Source organism: Meles meles, chromosome 4 (genome assembly GCF_922984935.1).
Source record: "Meles meles chromosome 4, mMelMel3.1 paternal haplotype, whole genome shotgun sequence".
Lineage (NCBI taxonomy): Eukaryota > Metazoa > Chordata > Mammalia > Carnivora > Mustelidae > Meles > Meles meles.
In genome coordinates, this window is record NC_060069.1 from 160,074,966 (window position 1) to 160,100,068 (window position 25,103).

Consider the following 25,103-nt stretch of genomic DNA (forward strand, 5'->3'; position numbering starts at 1 on the left):
AGCCTTCAGGGAGAGCATGGCCCTGCTGCATTTTGGTCCTGTGCTTCTAGCTTCCAGAACTGTGACGGCACATGTTTCTGTTGTTTTAAGGTATGCTGTTTAGCACCCATCTGGTGATACTTTGGAAACTAATGGTTAAAATCTGGAGGCAAAAAAAAAAAAAAAAAAAAAAGCAATTCAAAGGCAAATTCATTTGTGGTTGGAAAGCATGCTGAATTCTGCTTTAGTTATCCTCTGTTGGAGGTGGCAGGAGGGGAGCAGACGGTGCGGAATTAGCAAGCCCAGGAGAGAAGACAGGCCCAAAGTTAGGATCATCTACATAGACATGACCGACAAAGCCCCAGGAAAGAAACGAGATGACCGATAAAGAAAGTGGAGACTGAAAGTAGCTGGGGGTAAAGACTGAGTTTTGGGCCTATTTACATTTCTGAGCAGGGAGGAAAAGATAAGGAAAGTGACAGTGCGGAGATAATCGGAGAGGAGAAAGCCAACCAAAGGAGGGCAACCAATGGAGGAAGAAGGTCAACGGTGCAGGTTCTTCAAGGAAGTCAGAGAACTTGCTATGGAATTTGATGTTAGGAAGTCCTAGGTGACCTTGAAAATGTAAATTTCAGTAGCATGCATGTGGTAGAGACCAGACCATGCAAGATTAGGAAGAAGTTATTCACTTGCTTTCTCTAGCATTTGGTGCTGGGCACATTCAAAAAGTGATTGTCCGGGGCGCCTGCGTGGCTCAGTGGGTTGGAGCCTCTGCCTTCAGCTCAGGTCATGGTCCCAGGGTCCTGGGATCGAGCCCCACATCGGGCTCTCTGCTCAGTGGGGAGCCTGCTTCCTCCTCTCTCTCTCTGCCTGCCTCTCTACCTACTTGTGATCTCTGCCTGTCAAATAAATAAATATCTTTAAAAAAAAAAAAGTGATTGTCCAATGGGTGACAAGCAAGGGACCACCATCACTGAGAAAACTGCCCTGTACAGAAACCAATTAGCATAACAGGCCTAGAACTGCTTTCCTTAACAGGCCTGCTCGCAAGGCTGACCCTTGGCTGGTGTCTGGTAATTGGAATTTCAGGAGGATTCCTGCCATCTCACTGTGTCTAAACTATACAGACAATATGGTTTCTTGAGCACCTAAATGCCTGTTGTCCTTCTGAGAGTCTGGAATTATGGTACATGTCAGGCAGAGCGTACCTACCCGATGGACCTCTAGTAAAACCCTTCAACACTGAATGTCTAATGAGTTCCCTGGTAGAGAACATTTTACACTTGTTGTTACTGTTGCCTGGTAGGGAGATTAAGTGTGACCTATGTGATTCCATGGGGAAGAAAGTCCTGGAAGCTTGCGCCTGGTTTCCTCCAGACTTCTCCCCACTTACCTTTTCCCTTTGCAGATTTTGCTGTGTATTCTCTCACTGTAATAAATCTCAGAGGGGGCTAAAATTATATGCTGAGTCCTGGAAGTCTTCCTAGCCAATCACTGAGCCTCTGGCATATGCATAAAATAAAAATTCTAAGAGATTAAATCTAAGACAAAAAAAAAAAAGCTGGATTGAGAAGTGAAATATTCAATTTGGAATTTCAATAGTCTACCATTTACGAGGGAAGGGACCAGTAAAACCATTTTTTATCCACATATGAGAGCTGAGGCAGGGTAAAAAGACATTCGCTCCCTGGTCACCAGCTAATCTGTGGGAGCTGCAATCAGCAGCCAAAATCCCCTGCCGATGTTTGATAGGAAACCAAGCAATGTGTTAGGCTGACTGAATGACCCAATACCTTCATGGCAGAAGGTGTGTTTCATAAACACACACACACACACACACACACACACACACATGTGCACACATACACACACCCTGACATGCTCCAGAATAAATTTGCTACCACATTTTCCTTATTTTTCCTTTCTTCCTCCATCCTTCCTCTCTCTCCCTCCCTCCTTCCCTTCCTTTCTTCTCTCCATTTCCTTCCTTCTTTCCTTCCTCCCCCTTCCTTCCTTCTTTCCATTTCCTTCCTTCCTCCTTCCCTTCCTTCCTTCCTCCCTCCCTCCCTTCCTTCCTTCCTTTTCCTTCCTTCCTTCCTCTCTTTCTTCCTTTCTTTATTTTTTAAAACATTACATTAACATGTCTTTAGCCATGTGTCTACTTGTCTCAGAAGTTCAAAACTCAAAAACTTTTTGTTGTTGTTTTGCCCTATAATCTTGAATACAATTTCCGATTTTGAGAATGGGAATGTGTCTTCTCTCTGAAGGCTGACACTTAGCAGACTTTCTGTTCACTCCGGACGATTCAGGATCTCACTAGTGGCTTATTTCTGAAATGCCAGACTTGAGCCACCTGTCCAGCCGCTAACATCACCTTCATTCCCAGCGTCGGCAGTTTCTCTGCACTCCCCAGGCAGGTTTTAATTACTTTCAGGGGGCAGTGGAGTAACAAGCAAAAACTAATTTAATGAAAATAGACCTAAGTGGCAAAAGCATGATCAATAATGGCTTTTAAAAAAGAAAGAGACCAGGACCCTCCCTTCCTGCGCGTGTGACCATTTTTCAGTTATCCTGCTTGCCCGAAAGACAGCGTGGGGAGAGTATTACATCTCTCCACCTTTCTAATTCCAGCCTCCTGCATCCCTCCTGTGCTGTTTCCAGTGTTTATAATGATGCTCCTACTTCCTGGAAATCAAGATAGATAGATAGATGATAGATAGATAGATAGATGATAGATAGATAGATAGATAGATAGATAGATAGGAGGGACAAAGGAAGAAAAGAAGGAAGGAAGGAACGAGAGAAAGAAGGAAGGGAGGGGCGAGTTCCTTTAATGGTTTCCATTTGGACCTACAAATTTATTTTTCAGTGACTGTCAAACCAAGGCTTCTTTGTTCCTGTAGCTCCCTGGTGCTTGTATTTATTTATTTTTTTAATTTACATTCAACTAGCCAACATACAGTACATCATTAGTTTCAGATGTAGAGTTCAGTAATTCATCAGTTGCATAGAACACCCAGTGCTCATCACATCCCTGATACTTTTAAAAATCAAAGACCAGGCTTTCAGATGACAATAGGCCTGTCCCCTAAATCATTTTGATGTCGATCTCATTCCCTTTACTCACAAGCACCTTGAGGGCAGAGCTGGGTCTTGTCACCATGGCAACTGAGCAGCTTAGTGGCAGGTCGCCTTGAAAATGCTCAGTGACTATGAGTAAAATGAAAATATGAGTGCCTTAGGAGGCGAGGACGTGTCCTCTCTTAGAGTTACAGGTTTCACGGACAGAGACAGCCAGCCACATACAGCCCTCCTTGCCCCCCGCAGCTGAGCCTCCCACTCCAAAAGCCAACAGAGCACATCAAACCTGCTCTTAGTTTAAGTTTGCTGAAACTTGAAAACCTTGGCTACCTGGAGTGACTATATCTACAGTGTAATTGCTTTCCCCATCCTAAAGTGCAAACCAGCATTTTCTTAAATGGCCACCGCTTCTGGGAAAGCTTCTGTTCGTCCCCAGGCAAAAAACACTGCAGGTGTGTGTTCCTGTGATGGCCCCAGCTCTGGCTGTGCCCATGGTCACACCACACACAATGAGGTAATCTCCCCCTCGGCTCCCTGAGAGCAGAAGCCATCTTGGGGCAGAAAGGAGGGGGGCTTCTTCAAGTCCAAATCCCGCCTTATCTATGGTGACCAGACCCAAAGACTGCATCTCTAAACCACCACGAGCATTTCATGTAAAGTGCTGGGCTAATATCCTTTGATACTTAATATGGGCAGAAAATTGTTCACTTTTACTCAAAAAACAGGAAACCAAATAATCATCCGTGGACTTGAACTCATTGATCCTGAGAGATAAAATTCTCCTTGAGTCATCACTAATAGAGGTGTTCAGATGGGAAACAGCGTAACAGAAAATTGGGCCAGTGCTAAAGAGGGAGACAGATTCTCTGGGAATAATAAGTAAAATGTTCACTGCTTCCATTTTCCAAATCCAGTTACCCTTGGGCTGTGTCTTTGATGTTAATGTAGCTAAACCCCCGGTGAAATTCTCAGAATTTTATCAGAGGAAACAGACACAGAATGCTGGGCTCTCTCATTGCCAGCCTCCCTAATCAGAAAGAAACTCTCCACGGGCCACTGAGTGAAACCCGAATGCAAAGCTGTCAATATTGTTCTTTGCCAGGATGGGGTCCTGTGTCTCCTATCAGCAGCACCTCCCAAGGCACATCGCTATCCACACTACTACACTTTTATGGGCTACATTAATATTCTAATATTTAAAAGGCTCTCATTTGTGCTTCGAGAAAGAGAAGTGATAAGGATGTTGGAAAAGGAGTATGAACATCATCATTCTTGCTTTTCCTGGCTCCTTTCTGTTAGGCGAGAAGACGATAGATCTGGGTCCATCCCCTTCATGGAGGACAGTAAATGCAGAGTGTGCATCTGTCCCTGAGATGTGTTCCCTCCACACATTCCCCAGTTCCCATCCTCCATCGGTCAGAGGATGAGAGTGAAGGGGGACCACATGCCATCCCGTGGTCAGGCGGAGAGCCCAGGGAGACAGCAGAGCAGAGCACACGGCAACATCAGACATTACGTGCCTCTCCTTCCCTGGGGGAATTACGGGATGCCTACTTTTCAGCCTGTGTTCATAGCTCCGGCTGCAATAAATGAATAAGTAAGTAAAATGTCACAGGCTGGGTGGCTTCAACAAGAGGCATTTATTTTTCACAGTTCTGGAGGCTGGTCATCCAAGAACAGGCTGCCTCAACAGTTGGGATGTGGTTAGAGCCCTCTTCTGAGATTCAGACGGCTGCCTGCTCCCTGTCCGCATTCAGTGGAGAGGGAGAGCCTTGGTGTCTCTCCTTTTAAGGACACAATCCTATCATGGTGGGTTCCTCCTTCACAGCCTCCTAAAATCCTAATTCTTCCAAAGCCTCCACCCTGAATACCATCACGTTGGGGGCTGGGACCTCAACATATGAATTTTAAGGGGACATGGACAGTCAGTCCATAATAAGACCATTGGAAGATTCTTTCCAAAGATCGTTTAAAATAGATGAATTCATTTATGCTCTTAATTTGGTGATCTAATGACCTCATATGACAAGAGAGGCACGGCTTGACTCCCAAGTCTAGAGAAAGGCCAACTTAAACCTCCCCTGGAAAGAAATCAATGCATGACCTCATGTATAATAAGCTAAGGACACAACTGTTGGAATGGTAATGAATCCATGCAGATCACGTTGAAACCCAGACAGACATGACTGGTGCTTCTTACCCCTGCAGGAACATAGCCCAGTCATTGATTTCCTCAACCAAGGTTAAGGGCAAAAATTAGTAAGACCTGCCCATAGAAGCCCTTCGTTTCTTATAGGAATTCATCGATATTTACTTTTTTTTTTTCCATTGGAAGGATTTCCTAGGTGACAGATATCCACTCACCTTAGCCTAGATTTCCCAAGAGCCCTGGCCTAGAAGGTCTGCAGAAAGTGGATGGATGCCTGCTGACCAGAAGCAGGCCTTGCCTCTTTGGCCTCCCTCCAGGAACCTTGGACCTAGGAGGCTGAGTGCAGGGACAAGAGTGGAGGCCCAGGGGACAGGCCTCTCCCTGTGCCAGTGACCTCTCACCATGAGCCTTGTGTGAGCAGGGACAGTGGCCCAGGCCCTGTGTGGCCTGTGGGATCTCCAGCTTCCTTGGATCAGTCCCACTCCCAGTCTTCTCTCCCACACTCTACCCACCACAGTGGAGTCTCACACAGCCTCATTTTCATGGAAGATTGATTCACTGCCTTCTTCCATCGAAGGAAGTGACGTGAGCAGACCAGGCATGTTTCCTGGGAGCATTCCCAGCCAGATTCACTGAGGACTGGGCTGTACTGGAATCCCAGAAAGACTTACACGAGGTCATGGTCCCTGCCAACCACCAGATCTAAATCAGTTCAGCAAGGAGGCACCAGGGCTATCTGTTTATTTACAGATTACAGACAAATTGACCTTTTAAGACCATCTGCTTGCATCCCATCTGGAGGTCCTCCTGCTGCCCACAGGACAGAGGCTCCAGGCTCATCCTCTGAGCCTCCTAGCTTCCCGGGTGTAGTCACCTGGTCCCACCTCCCTCAGGGCCTGGCCGCCAGCGAGAAATGCAATCCTTCTCCAGTGAAACCATTCGGAAGTGGCTTATTAATTAAGATCCTCAATGTTTTTTTAACCATTTTATCACCTCCAATGGCTTCATGACCTCCTTCCCTGGGCATTTTTGGCAGCCCTGATGGATAGAGCTTGGGGACTGGAAATAGGGTTCAATAGTAAGGCACTGTAAGTTGCAATATAAGGATAATTTGAAGACTTCTTGTTTACAGAGCGTAACACCTCACCCAGGCACTGTTCTCAGGTTAAACTCCCTGAGAAGTCAAACAGCTCAGACTCACACTCTTCCTGAGTATGTCTCGGTCTCTCTGTCTCTGTCTCTTCATGTCTCTCTCCATCTCTCTCTCTCTGTAGACACACACACACCCACACACACACACACACACACACACACACCATATGAGCCACATGGAGCGAGCTTGTTTAAATGCCTACTTACAAACCAACAAAAGCTTCCTACTAAAGTATCCCTCAATGAGATCAAAGCCTACACTATACTGGTTTTCTGGATGCTTTTGTGCAGAAAGGAAAAGCCAAGTGCTTATCCCTGGCCCACATTGTTTTTAAGTTTTTGCTGAAGGGTAAAGCTCCCATGCATGACTGAGGAGATATGGGCATCATCAGAACCCATCAGCAAGACCTCAGTTCCGTGTCTGCATATCTGTACCCTCTCTGCTCACCAGATATAAAATTCCTTTTGTGTTATTTAGTTAGGTTCATGTTTGAAGAAAAAAGTCTTATTCACATCAACTGCAACAAGATGAAACCTGCAGGGGGATACCAGTAATTAAAGAAGCCTAGGACACACAAGAATGCACACAGTGTATTTCTTAAATATAATAACCTCTATTGCAAACATATAAAACATCTATGGCTATAGATGTCCATATCGATAGGTATATAAAACCTTCGATAGCTACTTCTTTTTCTCACCCAGATCTCCAGCAGTTCTCTCCTTCCAGGCACATCTCACTGAACAAATGTGTACCATGTGACCTGCCTTGGCCAATTAAATATTAACAGGAATGACATATGTCTCCGCAAGTAGAAGCACATGGAGGCAGAATGTAATCCTCCCCTCTTCTCTCCCCCTCCATGGCAAACCCAGAGGCTGTCTGATGTCTGTTCTACAATGGCCGAGCCTCCATCAGCCCAGGCCCCTGAGCATGGGAGACTACAAATCCTGTCCCCCATCCTCCCGCTCAGCGCAACCACAAGCCCTCACTACATGCATGTGAATGCCCTTCCCTTCTGGCCCTGGGCTCAGCCAGAGAGACTTGTCATCAGATTTCTCCATCTGCTATTAAGAAACTAAAGTGACCTCGGAAGACAAGCCCTTAAAACCATTAATCAAAGACAACAAGTAGGGGTGTCCAGCTGGCTCCGTCAGGAGAGCACACGACACTTGGTCGTAAGTTCAAATCCCACACCGGGTTTAGAGATTACTAAAAATAAATAAATAAAATTTTTGAAAAAACACCACAAATACAAGTGTACAGATGAGTCTATTATGATTATTTGCAATCACATTTCAGTCATTGAGCTCAGTATTTTCTCAATACTTTAAATTATGACAATTAGCCAATACAGCAAGGCCTCTACCATTCACCAAAGTTTAAGGGACTCTGACTGGACAGTGTTAAGAAAACCTGAAAATGTCTGTTACATTCCTGTTTACTGGGTATACTTCAAAGATTAAAGATACAATTTTTTCGAATAGGTGAATGACTGCTTTAATGGTCACTGTATGGTAACCTACACTGTCTAGAGAATCAATAAGCTGAAAAACAGAAATGCTATGTCACCATGAGAGCTTAGTTCCAATTTCACGTGTCAATGAATGAGCAAAATTTTGGTGGTATTCAAGAGTTGCACGAAAGCCTGTGTGTGCGCACATTTGCACACATTTGGACACACAGGCACACTGATGTCTAGAAAAGCAGTCACTTATAACCTGTTATAGCACATTGGGTGCTTATCACCACTGTTCTCCAAAAGCAGCCCAGGGTCACTCACTATCCAAAAATGAGCAAAGTAAAAACACTGAATCCTTTCCAGGTAGACAGGAAGGGGCAAGAAATCCACTTAAACACCATAAGACTAGAACTATAATATCTTAGAAGAAAATATCAGTTGCATCATTTCCAGGTTCTGAAAGCAAACCCATAAATTATATATATATATATATGTGTATATATATATATATATGTATGTATATATATACTATATCTACTCAGAATATGTATATATACATATATATACACATGTGTATATATATGTATATATATATATATATATATACATATTCTGAGTAGAATCTTCAAGAAAGAGTTCAGAGACATCACATAGCTCTTCAGACATTTGAAAGGGTCACAGCAGACAAAACCAGAGCTTCTGTTTTCCAGATTATGGTTTCAGGCTATCAGTCCTAAGTATTAACACCAAAGACTCTCACAGATGCAAAAACCCTACTGCCCTAATTTCATGAGCAGAAATACACCAAAATTGCCTCAGAGAAGTAGCATGATGGTTATATATGTACAGTAACTTATTTCTATCCATCAGTCAATTCACGGAAGAATATCGGAATCGAGCCCACGAAATCTACAACCCAATTCAACACCTGAAACAGCTTCGAAGAAGGTGAGCCCGGCACCCTATGCCCTGGACACACCTCGCCTACCTGAGATGAGTGACACGGTGTCTTTCTCCCAGGAGACGACGGTGACGTACGCCTCCACCGAGGAGGGGATAATGCACTTGAAGACCGCAACATTGCCTCTCATGGTTTTCTGGTCCTCCACACGGACTGTATAGGGCTCCCGTAAAACTGGAAGGCAAGAAGACCCTTGGTAAGACACCTTGGCAGGAGTTCATTGTGGGAGAACCTCATTCAGCTACTTGTGCTGTAGCTCACATAGAGTAATTGTACCACCTACAGTCATTGGGGGGAAGCAATGAATCTGTGGTTCATGCCTCAAAAACTTTCATCCCATTCACAAATAAACTACACTGTTTTCTAAAGGGCAAGAGTATATCTAAAAACAGCCCATCTGCCCCCTCCCTGCACCTGGAGGTGGAAAGTAGCTTCGTAAAGAAGTTGTGATCATGGGATACTGCTCTCCCTGTCCCCCGGGGACAAAGGAAGAATTTTCTGACTATAAAGAAAGAGTTGGGAAAAATCTAGAAAGGCAATCTCTCCTGAGATTTCTTAAAAACTACGTGTCAGGACACCTGGGTGGCTCAGTGGGTTAAAGCCTCTGCTTTCGGCTCAGGTCATGATCCCAGGGTCCTGGGATCCAGCCCCGCATCTGGCTCTCTGCTCAGCGGGGAGCCTGCTTCCCTTCCTCTCTCTCTGGCTGCCTCTCTGCCTACCTGTGATCTCTCTCTGTCAAATAAAAAAAATTTAAAAAAAAATCAAAAAAAAAAAAACTACGTGTCAAAGTAACTCTGCATAAGTGATTTTTTTTTTCTTTTGACAGTTGCAAAACAGTCTTGGAAACAACTGTTCCTCTTCCCGTGACTTCAGAAGGATGCTGCTTAGCGAGCCTGCCCCAGCACCTCCCAAAATAGGAGTATCCCTGAAAACTCTCTGTGGGGACATCCGCGAGCTGGCTGTCTGCGTGAGAGGCAGGGCGGCAGCAGGGTTCAGAGCCCACCCTGCAAGCGCACCCGCCTGGGTTCATAGTCAAGTCCAAACACTCGCACAATGAGTGAGTGTCCTTGCCACCTAGACAACAGGGATTTTGGTGATAAATCTACCACTGGGGGAATGTAAGGACTCGGCCAGGTAGTGTGGGTACAGCACTCAAGGTGGTGCTCGCCATGAGCAGGTGGGATACGGCTATGTGTACCAGCAGCTAGAAGAGATCCACACCATCTCCCGACACGAGGAAGACCTCTGTGTCCAGGAGAAGGAGAAATCAGGGCTCTAATCCAAACCATGCCTCACCCCAGCTGATGAATATGGGTGCAAGCCTTACTTCTCCACAGTTTTATTTTCCTCAGGCTTAAAAGGAAGGGGTTGAGACAGGAAGATTCTTGAAGTCTGCATTTTAGAAGCCTGGTTTTCTGTGATAGCCCCAGAGACAACTTCTCTCACCATCCATTCAGCTTTCCTCGTGGTTTAGTCCTATACTGGACAAGCCTGTGTCGAGAAAACTGGCCGTGGAATTACTTTTTAAAGAAATTAGCATACCAACGAGAGTAGGAATGAGTTTCTACAGGGAACTCTCTTGCTAGGCAGAGGTGAAGAAGCATTTTTCAGACCGGCGCTGGTTCTGTGACGTGCTGAGTATCTCAGTATCGAGTACCGCCTTATTCAGAGTATCGCTCCCCAAAGCCCTCTTTTCGCATCAGTATTTAATATTTTCCCCACTCGGAGACATTTTTTCACTCCTGTCTCAAACCAGAGAGATTTTCAGAAGGTTGGGACTCTTCGGAGAGCCCCCACCTCCGCACTCCCCATTAGCAGTCTGACGCAGTGTGCCAAATGGTGATTCCACACCGCTTGCAAAAACTCCCCAGGGCGATAGCTCAGGGTGCCCAAGAGCCTGGCCTCAGAGACATCGCCATTAACACAGAGGCAGGAGCTGACTTTGCACAGAAAATAACTCCATCCGTAGCACGTCGGAAGAGCGGTGGTCCTGCTCATAGGGTGGAAAGAGGCAACAAAGAGGTAAAGAAACCAAACTCCATAATGAATGAGGATTGAATTGTGGTGGAGGGAAGACAGATGAGAGGATGGGGTCGAGAAGAGAAGAGGAAGGGGCTGGACAACATGGCCAATGGCCAAAGAGTCCATTAGCACAGGGAGAGGGTCACTGGAGCAGGTGCAGGAATCAGTGGAAGTCTCTGTGTTTGTGTGATGCTGGTTGGGAACTATAAGATCACTTCATCTCCCCAAACTTTCAGGGCACTCTGCCTCACACGAATGGCTCAGGTGGCTTCACATGAATTTCATGGAAATTAAAGCCAAAGAAGAGAAGGGCAAGAGTCGATGACCGTCAAGAGACAGAGGAAGCACTTTCCCAAAGGGCCTAAGTCCTGGTCATGGGAGCCAGAGAGAGGGCCCCAGTGGGGACCTGCCCTTTTGTACCCAAAGTCCTGAACCCCCAGAACTCCTCAGTCCAGGCCTCTCACACATACCATGGGGCACCTTCTCCTCTTCAGCTGCCCATAGGTCTCACCTGCTCCCTCTATCCCCCACGTCAGCCCCAAGGAGCCCAGATCTTCTTGAAGCCGGGATACAACTAGGTGCACAGCATCCCACCCAGTGCAGAAAGAACGGGGCAGGGAAGGAAGTGCTCCACCCCCTCCCTAGATTCTTCTACAAAGAGAGACCACATAGGGAACCTTGAAAAAAATTAACTGTAGAGCTTCTAACAATGTTTGGCACATAGTAGGTGCTGAATAAATGCTTGGAAAGTGAATAAATAAAAATCACAGAGCTTCCGTGTTGCAAGTACTTCTAACCCTACTGTAGAAAGCGTATTTTTTTATTGTGTTGTGTTAGTCCCCACACAGTACATCATTAGTTTTTGATGTAGTGTTCCAAGATTCATTGTTTGTGTATAACACCCAGTGCTCCGTGCAATCCCAGGCCTCCTTAATACCCACCACCAGGCTCACCTATCCCCCCACTTCCTTCCCTTCTACAACTCTACATTTGTTTTCAGGAGTCCATAGTCTCTCATGGTTCATCTCCTACTCTGATTCCCACCCTCCTTCATTTTTCCCTTCTCCTAATGTCCTCCATATTATTCCTTATGTTCCACAAGTAAGTGAAACCATATCATAATTGACTTTCTCTGCTTGACTTATTTCACTCAGCATAATCTCCTCCAATCCCATCCATGTTGATGCAAAAGCTAGGTATTCATACTTTTTGATGGCTGAGTAATATTCCATTGTATATGTGGACCACATCTTTATCAATTTGTCTGTTGAAGGGCATCTCAGTTCTTTCCACAGTTTGACTGTGGTGGACATGGCTGCTATGAACACTGGGTTGCATGTGGCCATTCTTTTCACTACATCTGTATCTTCGGGGTAAATACGCAGTAGTGCAACTGCTGGGACATTATTATTTTAAAAAAAGCAACTTGGGTTTTCATTATAGATCTCCACCTTATTGATGAAAAGGTTTCTTCCTGAGGCCCCACCAGTTAAGAAGCCAACACTGCTCTCTATCCGAATATACTTCTTATAGCACAAGTCTCCCAGGATCATAGCAAGCCTCCCCAAGGTACTTGGTACATCTAGTCCTTACTACCATCACTTAGGGGAACAGAGACTGAGCTACAGACCTAATATCCAGGCAAAACCTAAAAGTTATTTTAAACATGACTGAAGTCTGTATTACAGGGAAGGGTGAGCTAAGCCTTAGCACCTTGTGTCCTAAGATGGGCTCTCTCCAGAAGCAGGTCAGAGGTGAGGTGCTGGGGGACAGTGACTGACTGTATATATGGTCCCAGGAAGACCAGAGAGGGAGAGGCTGGGGATGTAGGCAGGGCAGGACCTAAGCCAAGGTGTGATTTCAGGGCAGTTCCAGCCTCTACCTAAGCCTAAGGAGAGCTGTGAATGTGAGTTACACTTTGAGCTCCTCTCACTCCATACCTGGAGCTGGAACTTTATCCTTACAGCAGTCTGGCTCTGGCTCAGGGCTGGTCCCAGCACCCTGCATTCCCAGACACTCCCCACTCTGTGAGAATGAAGTGGCTCCAGGACACCAACCATCCTCTGAAGGCTCTCTGTGTGAGCTGTCAGCAACTAGCAGGCTCTCACCTGTGTTCTAGACCCCACTCCTCAGGCACACACAGCCCACCAGCCGCAGGGCTCCCTCCTGCACCATCAGGATGCCGAACCACGCCCTAGCTGGGGATGGGGAAATCAATCTCCCTTCCCTATTTCTCCTCCCATGGAGGCCAGGTGACCTCTAAGGGATTATAGCCTCCATGTTAGTTTGGGGAAGGGGTGGCTTCCACTGTACCCCACTTCAGAGCATGTGCACCTACTCCTACCCACATTCCTGCCCTGGCCAGAATGGAGGGTATCAGTCATTTCTGGACAGGAGCAGAGAGGAGAGGCCAGGCAGGACCAGAGCTCTCAGCATTAGAAGGCCATCAGTGGTCATAGTAGGGTTAGGGAGGTGGAGGCTAAGTGGTGCTCTGGGCACCCAGATACTGGAGAAGGGGATGCTGAGAACCTATCTGGAGGAGGTGGCATGAGGCAGGACCCTGCAAGAGCTGAGGCACCGAGCTCCCAGAGCACGTTCCATTGTCCCATTTTGTTCAGTTATGAAACGCAAGTGGAAAGAGAAAAGCATTCATGTTTCAAGATGGCAACAGAAGAGCGTTAAGCCAGAACTCCGGGACCTTCTCAGCACTGGGCCCTGTGAGACTGCTCCCATCCCGGGACATCAGTCCACGTAGCAATCGGACAATGGGGGATGGTGGCTGGAAGTAAGTCAAGGGAAAGTTTGAAGAACTGGGCACTGCCGGGGAGGCATGTCTAGGTGGCCCTCCTCTCTGGACAGGTTAGCCTCAGATTGTCCTACCCCTCTGATTCCGATGTCCAACGTGATAAAACACAAGCAAATGCTCATGGGTTGGATTTCTCTGGAACACCAGAGGACGTAAGGCTGGTGTTTCCTGTTTAGGAAATGGTCATCTGAGGCACAATGTGACCTCGAGGCACATTACTTTTATAGAAATTGGGTTTTGTTCTATTATATTTTGTAGCTGATTACTTAATAAATTGAGATGTGCCTCAAATAGTCAAGTACATCTTGAACACACCCTCACGTCAAGCACTGTTTCAGGGACTGAAGATCATAACGCTGACGGAATGATCATCTGAAGAAAGAACATTCAGGTGGCAGGAAAGTAAGAGAAGAGGAAAAGACTGACAGGCACAGGTGAAAAAGAGGGATGGAACTGGCGAGGCTGTGAGTAGCTGGAGGGAAGGAGGCACTTGACCTGGCACTGAAGGACCAGAGGACTTAGAGGTGGAGAGGAAAGAGCGAGGAGAGCGATGGTGACACAAGCAGGGAAGATTCCAGAGACTATGAGGTACTGGACCAGCACTCTTTGGCTACACTGGCTTCCAACCACAACTCCTATGCATAGGCAATAACAGGTTCACAGAAATCCCCTCTCCCTTGTCTGAAAATGGAAATAAGATCAACCTCGCAAAGTCGTGCCGATTAAAATAGAGAAAGCCTTAAACTACTTGGCACAATGTCCAGCACATAACCACTTTATTCACTGAGTCCCTATGATTGCTGGCGAGAGAAGCTGATCCGAGCTACCAGAAGCTGAAAGAGGAGACCTCTTTGAAGCCACGGTTGCTTTGGAACCTGCAGCCGGACCCTGGGAAGGGCTCCACAGCCTCTATCTCTTTGATCCTGGCTTCACATTCTCTTTTCCCACGGACAGGTTTCCTCTGCTTTCCTGGTCCGCATGCAAGGAGGGAGGATCCTCCACCCACAGTTCCCAGGAATCCTGAGGAAATATGGGTGCTCTCTCAAGATTTCCATTTCAAAATCATAAAGCAGAGAAATGGATGGGACAACCTGGTTAGTTGTTCTCCCTCAGTACCACCACCGCAGGGCAGAGGTTCCAGACTCTTTTGTGTGATGTGGCTGCAAGAGACGGCTAAGGGGCTTGCTGTGGGCTGGGCAGAGCGGCAGAGAGACGTGCAGCTACTGTATTCTATGAACATCAAGACAACTCTTGAGTGACTAGATCAGCCCAATATTATTACTTGCTTTCTCTCAAGACAATGTTATCAAGATACAATTGATATACACTAAAATAACACATTTACTGGTAGTTTTCACATATATAGACCCCCATGAGTCACCACCACAATCAAGATAGTGAACAAACCCATCACCTGAAAAGTTAACTTGTCCTCTGTGAACCATCCTTCGCACCCCCTTTCACAGGCAGCAACTAACGTGCTTTCCATAATTATAGATTAATTTACACATTTTAGAGCCTTACATAAATGGGAATACATTTTTATGTGACATATTTTACTCAGTATGGTTATTTGAGATTTCCTCCCTGCTACTGTGTTTACCAATACAGTATTCCCTTCTTATCTGTGGTTTTCCTTTTTGTGGTTTCAGTTACCCATGGTCAGCCACAGTCTGGCAGCACATGCTTCTTCTTCTGACCATATTATCAGAAGGTCAATACTGTTCTCATTCCACATCACAATGCACATATCTTTCATCTCACTTTGTCTCATCATGGAGGCATTTATCATCTCACATCACCACAAGAAGAAGGCAATAAGCCACAGGTGTTTGATATTTGATATAAAGATATTTGGGGAGAGAGACACTATTCACATAACTTTCATTACAACACACTATTTTAATTTTATGATTGCTGTTTGTTGATGTCTTACTGTGCCTAATTTATAAATTAAACTTTATCATAGGAATGTATGTATAGGAAAACACACAGTACATGTAGACTTTGTTACTATTCATGGTTTCAGGCATCCACTGGGTACGTCAGAACACATCCCCAGTGGAAAAAAAGGGGGACACTGTAGTCCATTCTTTTTCATCCAATTTTATGGGTAAACTACAATTTGTTTACTCAGTTGTCTGTTGATGGGCTTTGACTCATTTTTAGCTACTACAAAAGCAGCTGCTATGAACATCCATGTAAAAGTCTTTGTATGGGGACGCCTGGGTGGCTCAGTGGGTTAAAGCCTCTGCCTTCGGCTCAGGTTATGATTCCAGGGTGCCTGGGATCGAGCCCCGCATTAGGCTCTCTGCTCAGCAGGGAGCCTGCTTCCTCCTCTCTCTCTGCCTGCCTCTCTGCCTACTTGTGACCTCTGTCTGTCAAATAAATAAATAAAATCTTTTAAAAAAATTTTAAAAAACGTCTTTGTATGGACATATGCTCTGGTTACATACCTAAGAATAGAATGGCTGGGATATATGGCAGATATTTATTCATCTTTTAAGGAGATTGACAAACTATTTTCCAAAGGGGTTATACTATCTTACATTATCACCAGAAGTGCATGAGAGTCCCAATTGATGCGTCTCCTCACTTACACTTGGTCTGGCCATCGTTTTTACTTTTAGATTTGTAGAGATACCTATCTCACTGTGGTTTTAATCTGCATTTCCTCAACGGTTGATGACGTTAAACATCATTTCATGTGCTTCCTAGCCGTTGTATATCACCTCTGTTGCAGTGTCTCTCTAAAACTTTTAACTTGATTTTAAATAGATTATTTTCTTATGATTGAGCTTTTAGATTTCATTATATTTCTGGATAAAAGCCCTTTAACAGGTATATATTTTTGGATAAAAGTCCTTTAACAGGTATATATATATATAACAGGTACATTTTCTGCCAGGATGCGACCTGCCTTTTTATGCTACTAGCAATTATTTTAGAGGAGCAAAAGTTCTAAATTTTGATAAAATCCAATATAGCAATTTGTTCTTTTATAGATTGTGCTTTGGATGTCATACCTAAGAAATCTTTATATACCCCAAGATTGCAAAGAGTTTTTTCTTCCATTTCTTTCCAAAAGTTCATAGGTTTATATTTGCATCTATGATCCATGTTAGGTTTTGTATATGATACAAAGTATGGATTGAAGCTCACTTTTTTTTTTCATTTTTTTGAAAACGGACATAGAATTACTCCAGCATCATTTGTTGAAACAACTATCCTTTCATTGAAATATTTTGCACATTTGTCCATATGTGTTTGGTCAATTTCTAGACTCTGTTTTATATTACTTATGTTTAAATAAGTATTAAAAGTCAAGCGGTGTTAGCTTTCTTAAATTACCATCCATTTTTCAGGGCTCTTTTGGCTGCTCTAGGTACTTTGTATTTCCATATAAATTTTAGAATAAATTCATCAGTTTCTATTTGTTTAAAAAAAAGTCTGCTGAAGTTTTCATTTGGATTGTATTGAATCTATAGACCATTTGAGAGAGAAGACATCTTAATAACACTGAAATAATTTTCTCCTTTTACTTACATCTTCTTTATGTTCATTCAGCAGTGCTTTATAATTTCCAGTGTACAGATCTTTCACATTTGAGATCAGATAGATCCATAAGGATATCTTATTTTTTGTTGCTATTTTAAATACTATTTTTAAATTATCTACCAATTGTGTGTGTGTGTGTGTTCATTTTATGTACTGCTATTTTTATAAACTCATGTATTACTTCCAGTAGCTTTTTTTGTAGATTCTATCTGATTCTCTACATATATGATTGCCATCTACAAATAAAAACAGATGAACATGTTTCTTTGCAATCATAGTGCCTTTTATTTATTGTTCTTGCCTTATTGCACTGGCTACCATTTCCAGTTCAATGTTGAAAAGAAGTGGTGAAGGCACTCAGCCCACATCCTTGTGTTCTTCATCTTTAGAGGAAAAGCAAATTTTTACCACTAAGATGCTAGCCATATGAAAATTTCTATAGGTGCTTTATATTACCATAAGGAAACTAACTTCTATTCCTAGTTTTCTGAGAATTTTATCATAAGTGAATGATGTATTTTGTCAATGCTTTCTGCATCAATTGAAATGATCACATGGCTTTTATTTTTAATATGTTAATATGGTAAACTATCTGGATTAATTTTCAAATGTGAAAGTACTCTTGCTTCTGGAGATAAGGCCTACATGATCATGATATATTATCCTTTTTCTTTGTTGTTGAACACAGTTTGCTAAAACTTTGTTTAGAGTTCTTACATCCATACTCACTAGAGATATTTGTGATTTTATTTTTCTCTTATAGTGTCTTTATCTTATTTTAGTAGCAAGGTAGTGCTGATCTCATTAAATAATTCGGGAAGTATTTTCTCCTTGTCAGCTTTCTGGAAGAGTTTGTGTAGAATTTTTATTATTTCTTCCTTGTGTTTGCTAGAATTCAACACTAAATCCATTTGAGCCTGGAATTTCATTGTAGAATTTTTTTTTTTTTGCTACAAATTCAAATTCTTTAAAAGATACAGGTCTTCAGTTCATCTATTTCTTCTTGAAAAAATTTTTGTATTTTATGTCTTTCAAGGAGTTTCTTATTTCATCTAAGTTGTTGAACTTATTGACATACACTTGTCCTTAATAATTTATTATAATTTTGATATCTATAAAACATATACTGATATCACCTTCCTCTTTCTTGATTTGGTAATTTGCCTTCTTTCTTATCTTCTTCAATCTGGCCAGAAGTTTCTCAGATTTATTGTTTTGTTTTGTTTTTCCAAATAATGAAGTTTTTGGCTTCATTGATTTCCTGTGTTTTATAATCTATTGATTTTCACTCTGATTTTTATTCTTTCCTTTCTACCTTTATTGGTTTTAATTTGTTCTTCTTTTCTAGTTTTAAGATGGAAGCTGAGTCCAGTGTTTGAAACCACTTTTTACTTCTATTCAGGGTTTTTTAAACTAGAAATATTCCCCCAAGCACTCTTTCAATGGCATCCCCAAAATTCTTACTTAGATATTGTGTTTTCATCTTCATTCTATTTTTTCCCATTTAATTAAATGTTTATTCAATGCATCTTCATTCCATTTAAAATACCTTCTACTTTTCCTTCTATTTTTCATTTGTACAGACTATTTAGAACTGTGTGGTTTAATATCTCACTATTTGGGGATTTCCTGGAGTTAGTGATTACTATCTTAATTCCATTGCAGTCAAAGGACTTATATTATATAATTTTAGTTTCAAAAAATTCATCTAAGACTTTCTTCATTCCCCATAATGTGGTTTATATTGGTAAATTTCTATTTTCTTCTGAAAATAATGTGTATTGTGCTATTGTTGGATTCTTTGTTCTTGATTTAAATGATAATATGGTCAAATATTTAATAGTGTTGTTCAAATATTCTTTATCCTTGCTGCTTCTACCTACTCCTAATTAATAAAAAGGGGTGTTGAAATCTCCATTGATAAATTTTCATTTGTCTGTTTCTCCTCAGATTTCTATCAGTTTTTATTTCATGTATTTTGAAGTGCTGTTGTAGGGGGAATAAATATTTTGAATAGTCATATCTTCTGAATTCAATGACTCCTTTGTATTATGAAATGAATCTTAGTCCTGGTAATATTATTTTCTCTGAAATATACTTTGATATTAATGTACTTACTCCAATTTTTTGATGTTTTTCATTAAATATATTTGATTTCATGAGCATAGTACATATTTTCCCATCCTGTTACCTTTAACAAACCTGTATCTTTATATTTAAAGTACATTTTTTAAGCAGTATTTGAAACTAATCTAGCAATTTCTGCCTTTTAAACCAGATAATTGGAGCATTTATATTTAATGTGTGTATCAGTAGGATTAGGTTTAAAACCATCATCTTTGTTTTTTTAATTTCTATTTTTACCATCTACTCTTTGTTCATTTTTCCTATTTTTTATTCTTTGTTTAGAATTGAGGATTCTTTTTAATGATTTCATTTATTGTCCTTTATTATGAAGTTTATTAGTCATAATTCTCTGTTTTGCTATAGTGATTGCTTTCCATTTTATAACATACATCTGTAACTTATCATAGTTTCGCTATAGTGATTGCTTTCCATTTTATAACATACATCTGTAACTTATCATAATCTATATTCAGGTGATATTATACCACCTCACATATAAGGGGGAAAATAAACCTTACAAGAGTATACTTCCACATCTTTACTCCAGACTTGTTATTATTTTATACACTTTACTCATATATATGTTACAAGCCCCACAAGACATTTTGTTGTTGTTGTTTAAACAGTCAAGTGTCTTTTTTTTTAATATTTATTTTTATTTGTTTATTTACAGCATAACAGTGTTCATTGTTTTGGCATCACACCCAGTGCTCCATGCAGTACATGCCCTCCCTATTACCCACCACCTGGTTCCTCAACATCCCACCCCCCCACCCCCCTGCCAACCCTTCATAACCCTCTGGTTGTTTTTCAGAGTCCATAGTCTCTCATGGTTCATCTCCCCTTCCAGTTTCCCTCAACTCCCTCTCCTCTCCATCTCCCCATGTCCTCCATGTTCTTTGTTATGCTCCACAAATAAGTGAGACCATATGATACTTGACTCTCTCTGCTTGACTTATTTCGCTCAGCATAATTTCTTCCAGTCCCGTCCATGTTGCTACAAAAGTTGGGTATTCATCCTTTCTGATGGAGGCATAATACTCCATTGTGTATATGGACCACATCTTCCTTATCCATTCATCCGTTGAAGGGCATCTTGGTTCTTTCCACAGTTTGGCGACCGTAGCCATTGCTGCAATAAACATTGGGGTACAGATGGCCCTTCTTTTCACTACATCTGTATCTTTGGGGTAAATACCCAGCAGTGCAATTGCAGGGTCATAGGGAAGCTCTATTTTTAATTTCTTCAGGAATCTCCACACTGTTCTCCAAAGTGGCTGCACTAAATTGCATTCCCACCAACAGTGTAAGAGGGTTCCCCTTTCTCCACATCCTCTCCCACACACGTTGTTTCCTGTCTTGCTAATTTTGGCCATTCTAACTGGTGTTAGGTGGTATTTCAATGTTGTTTTAATTTGAATCTCCCTGATGGCTAGTGATGATGAACATTTTTTCATGTGTCTGATAGCCATTTGTATGTCTTCATTGGAGAAGTGTCTGTTCATATCTTCTGCCCATTTTTTTATATGATTATCTGTTTGGTGTGTGTTGAGTTTGAGAAGTTCTTTATAGATCCTGGATATCAACCTTTTGTCTGTACTGTCATTTGCAAATATCTTCTCCCATTCCGTGGGTTGCCTCTTTGCTTTGTTGACTGTTTCCTTTGCTGTGCAGAAGCTTTTGATCTTGATGAAGTCCCAAAAGTTCATTTTTGCTTTTGTTTCCTTGGCCTTTGGAGACATATCTTGAAAGAAGTTGCTGTAGCTGATATCGAAGAGGTTACTGCCTATGTTCTCCTCTAGGATTCTGATAGATTCCTGTCTCACGTTGAGGTCTTTTATCCATTTCGAGTTTATCTTTGTGTACAGTGTAAGAGAATGGTCGAGTTTCATTCTACATATCGCTGTCCAGTTTTCCCAGCACCATTTATTGAAGAGACTGTCTTTTTTCCATTGAATATTTTTTCCTGTTTTGTCGAAGATTCTTTGACCATAGAGTTGAGGGTCCATATCTGTGCTCTCCACTCTGTTCCACTGGTCTATGTGTCTGTTTTTATGCCAGTACCACGCTGTCTTGGTGATCACAGCTTTGTAGTAAAGCTTGAAATCAGGTAATGTGATGCCGGCAGCTTTGTTTTTGTTTTTCAACATTTCCTTAGCAATTCGGGGTCTCTTCTGGCTCCATACAAATTTTAGGATTATTTGCTCCAGCTCTTTGAAAAATATCGGTGGAATTTTGATCGGAATGGCATTAAAAGTATAGATTGCTCTAGGCAGTATAGACATTTTAACAATGTTTATTCTTCCAATCCAAGAGCATGGAACAGTCTTCCATCTTTTTGTGTCTTCTTCAATTTCTTTCATGAGTGTTCTGTAGTTCCTCGAGTACAGGTCCTTTACTTCTTTGGTTAGGTTTATGCCCAGGTATCTTATGGTTCTTGGTGCTATAGTAAATGGAATCGATTCTCTAATTTCCCTTTCTGTATTTTCATTGTTGGTGTATAAGAAAGCCACTGATTTCTGTACATTGACTTTCTATCCTGCCACGTTACTGAATTGCTGTATGAGTTCTAGTAGTTTGGGGGTGGAGTCTTTGGGGTTTTCCATATAAAGAATCATGTCATCTGCGAAGAGAGAGAGTTTGACTTCTTCCTTGCCAATTTGGATACCTTTTATTTCTCTTTGTTGTCTGATTGCCGTTGCTAGAACTTCTAATACTATGTGGAACAAGAGTGGTGAGAGTGGGCATCCTTGTCGTGTTCCTGATCTCAACGGGAAGGCTGCAAGCTTTTTCCCATTGAAGATGATATTTGCTGTGGGTCTTTCATAGATAGATTTTATGAAGTTCAGGAATGTCCCCTCTATCCCTATACTTTGAAGCGTTTTCATCAGGAACGGATGCTGGATTTTGTCAAATGCTTTTTCTGCATCAATTGAGAGGACCATGTGGTTCTTCTCTCTTCTCTTATTGATGTGTTCTATCACACTGATTGATTTGCGAATGTTGAACCAAACTTGCAACCCAGGGATGAATCCCACCTGGTCATGGTGGATAATCTTTTGAATGTGCTGCTGGATCCTGTTTGCTAGGATCTTGTTGAGAATCTTTGCATCCATATTCATCAGTGATATTGGTCTGAAATTCTCGTTTTTGGTAGGGTCTTTGCCTGGTTTGGGGATCAGGGTAATGCTGGCTTCATAAAAAGAGTCTGGAAGTTTTCCTTCTGCTTCAATTTTTTGGAACAGCTTCAGGAGAATTGGTGTTATTTCTTCTTTGAAAGTTTGGTAGAATTCCCCAGGGAATCCATCAGGTCCTGGGCTCTTGTTTTTTGGGAGGTTTTTGATCACTGCTTCAATCTCATTACTAGATATCGGTCTATTCAGGTTGTCAATTTCTTCCTGGTTCAATTTTGGGAGTTTGTAGCTTTCCAGGAATGCATCCATTTCATCTAGGTTGCTTAGCTTATTGGCATAAGCATATTACTGGCATATTACTTGTTGGTAATAATTTCTGATGGTTGTTTCTATTTCCTTGGTGTTAGTTGTGATCTCTCCCTTTTCATTCATAATTTTATTAATTTGGGCTTTCTCTCTTTTCTTTTGGATTAGTATGGCCAATGGTTTATCGATCTTATTGATTCTTTCAAAAAACCAGCTTCTAGTTTCATTGATACGTTCTACTGTATCTCTCGTTTCTATCTCATTGATCTCTGCTCTAATCTTGATTATTTCCCTTCTTGCATGTGGAGTTGGTTTGATTTGTTGTTGATTCTCCAGTTCTTTAAGGTGTAGAGACAGCTGGTGTATTCTGGATTTTTCAATGTTTTTGAGGGAGGCTTGGATGGCTATGTATTTCCCCCTTAGAACCGCCTTTGCTGTATCCCATAGGTTTTGGACCGAGGTGTCTTCATTCTCATTGGTTTCCATGAATTGTTTAAGTTCGTCTTTGATCTCCTGGTTGATCCAAGCATTCTTAAGCAAGGTGGTCTTTAGCTTCCAGGTGTTTGAGTTCCTTCTGAACTTTTCCTTGTGATTGAGCTCCAGTTTCAAAGCATTGTGATCGGAGAATATGCAGGGAATAATGTCAGTCTTTTGGTATCGGTTGAGTCCTGCTTTGTGACCCAGTATGAGGTCTATTCTGGAGAAGGTTCCATGTGCACTTGAGAAGAATGAATATTCTGTTGTTTTAGGGTGGAATGTTCTGTATACGTCTATGAGGTCCATCTGGTCCAATGTTTCATTCAATGCTCTTATTTCTTTATTAATTTTCTGCTTCGATGATCTGTCTATTTCTGAGAGAGGCATATTAAGATCTCCTACTATTATTGTATTCGTATCAATATGACTCTTTATCTTGATTAATAGTTTTCTTATGTAATTGGGTGCTCCCATATTGGGGGCATAGATATTCACAATTGTTAGATCGTCTTGGCGGATAGTCCCTTTAAGAATTATGTAGTGTCCTTCTGTATCTCTGACTACAGTCTTTAGTTTAAAATCTAATTTATCTGATATGAGAATCGCTACTCCGGCCTTCTTTTGAGGCCCATTGGCATGAAAGATGCTTCTCCATCCCTTCACTTTCAGTCTGGGTGTATCCTTAGGTTCAAAATGGGTCTCTTGTAGACAACATATGGATGGGTCCTGTCGTTTTATCCAATCTGCAACCCTGTGTCATTTTATGGGCGCATTTAGGCCATTCACATTGAGAGTGATTATTGAGAGATAGGTTTTTATTGACATCGTGTTGCCTTTGAAGTCTTTCTGTCTATAGATTGTTTCTATATTTCTGTTCAATGATATTCTTAGGATTTTTTCTCTCTTATAGGACCCCCCCTTAATATTTCCTGCAGTGTCGGCTTGGTGGTTGCATAGTCTTTTAAGCCTTGCCGGTCTTGGAAACTCTTTATCTCTCCATCCATTTTAAATGTCAGTCTTGCTGGATAGAGTATTCTTGGTTGCATGTTCTTCTCATTTAGTACTCTGAATATATTTTGCCAGCCCTTCCTGGCTTTCTAGGTCTCTGTGGAAAGGTCTGACGTTATTCTAATGGGCTTTCCTCTATATGTAAGAAGCTTCTTTGTCCTAGCTGCTTTTAAGAGGGTCTCTCTTGAAACAAAATTCCCCATTCTAACGATAAGGTGCCGTGAGGACTTTCGAGAATCTAAAATCTTGGGAGGAAATCTTTCTGCCTCTAGTACATGAACGTTGTTTCCATTCGTGAGATTGGGAAAATTTTCATAGACAACTTCTTCCACTATATCTTCTAGACTTCTTTCTTTTAAAAGATTATAAGTACCAAAAAAATTATGGTTTAAAGAAATCTACAGATTTGATGTGAACCCCATCAAAATACTAATGGCATTTTCACATAACTAATGACATTTTTCACAGACTCCTAAAACTTTTATGGAACCACAAAAGACCATGAGTAGTCAAAGGAATTTGAAAAAGAGGAACAGAGTCAGAGGTATCATTCTCCATGATTTTAAACTATTCTACAAAGCTATAGTAATCCAAAAATATGGTAATGACATAAAAATTGACACATAGATCAATGGAATAGAATAGAGAGCCCAGAAATAAACCCATGCATATATGGTCAATTAATCTATGACAAAGGAGGCAAGAATATACAATGGGGAAAAGACAATCTTTTCAATAAATGGTGCTGGGGAAACTGGCGAGCCACATGCAAAAGAATGAAACTGGATCACTTTCTTACACCATATTAACACACTAAAATCAACTCAAAATGGATTAAAAACTTGAATGTAAGACCCGAAACCATAAAACTAGAAGAAAA

At 41.9% G+C, this 25,103-nt stretch overlaps 1 protein-coding gene across 1 annotated transcript in view; it reads right to left on the reverse strand.

The window, feature by feature from the left end:
• Positions 1 to 25,103, reverse strand: part of DSCAM (DS cell adhesion molecule) — an 818,243-nt gene that overhangs the window by 637,488 nt on the left and 155,652 nt on the right. Inside the window, exon 3 of the mRNA XM_046001392.1 lies at positions 8,813 to 8,959. Within this exon, the coding sequence (XP_045857348.1) occupies positions 8,813 to 8,959 (147 nt within the window). The remainder of the gene's footprint in view (positions 1 to 8,812; positions 8,960 to 25,103) is intronic.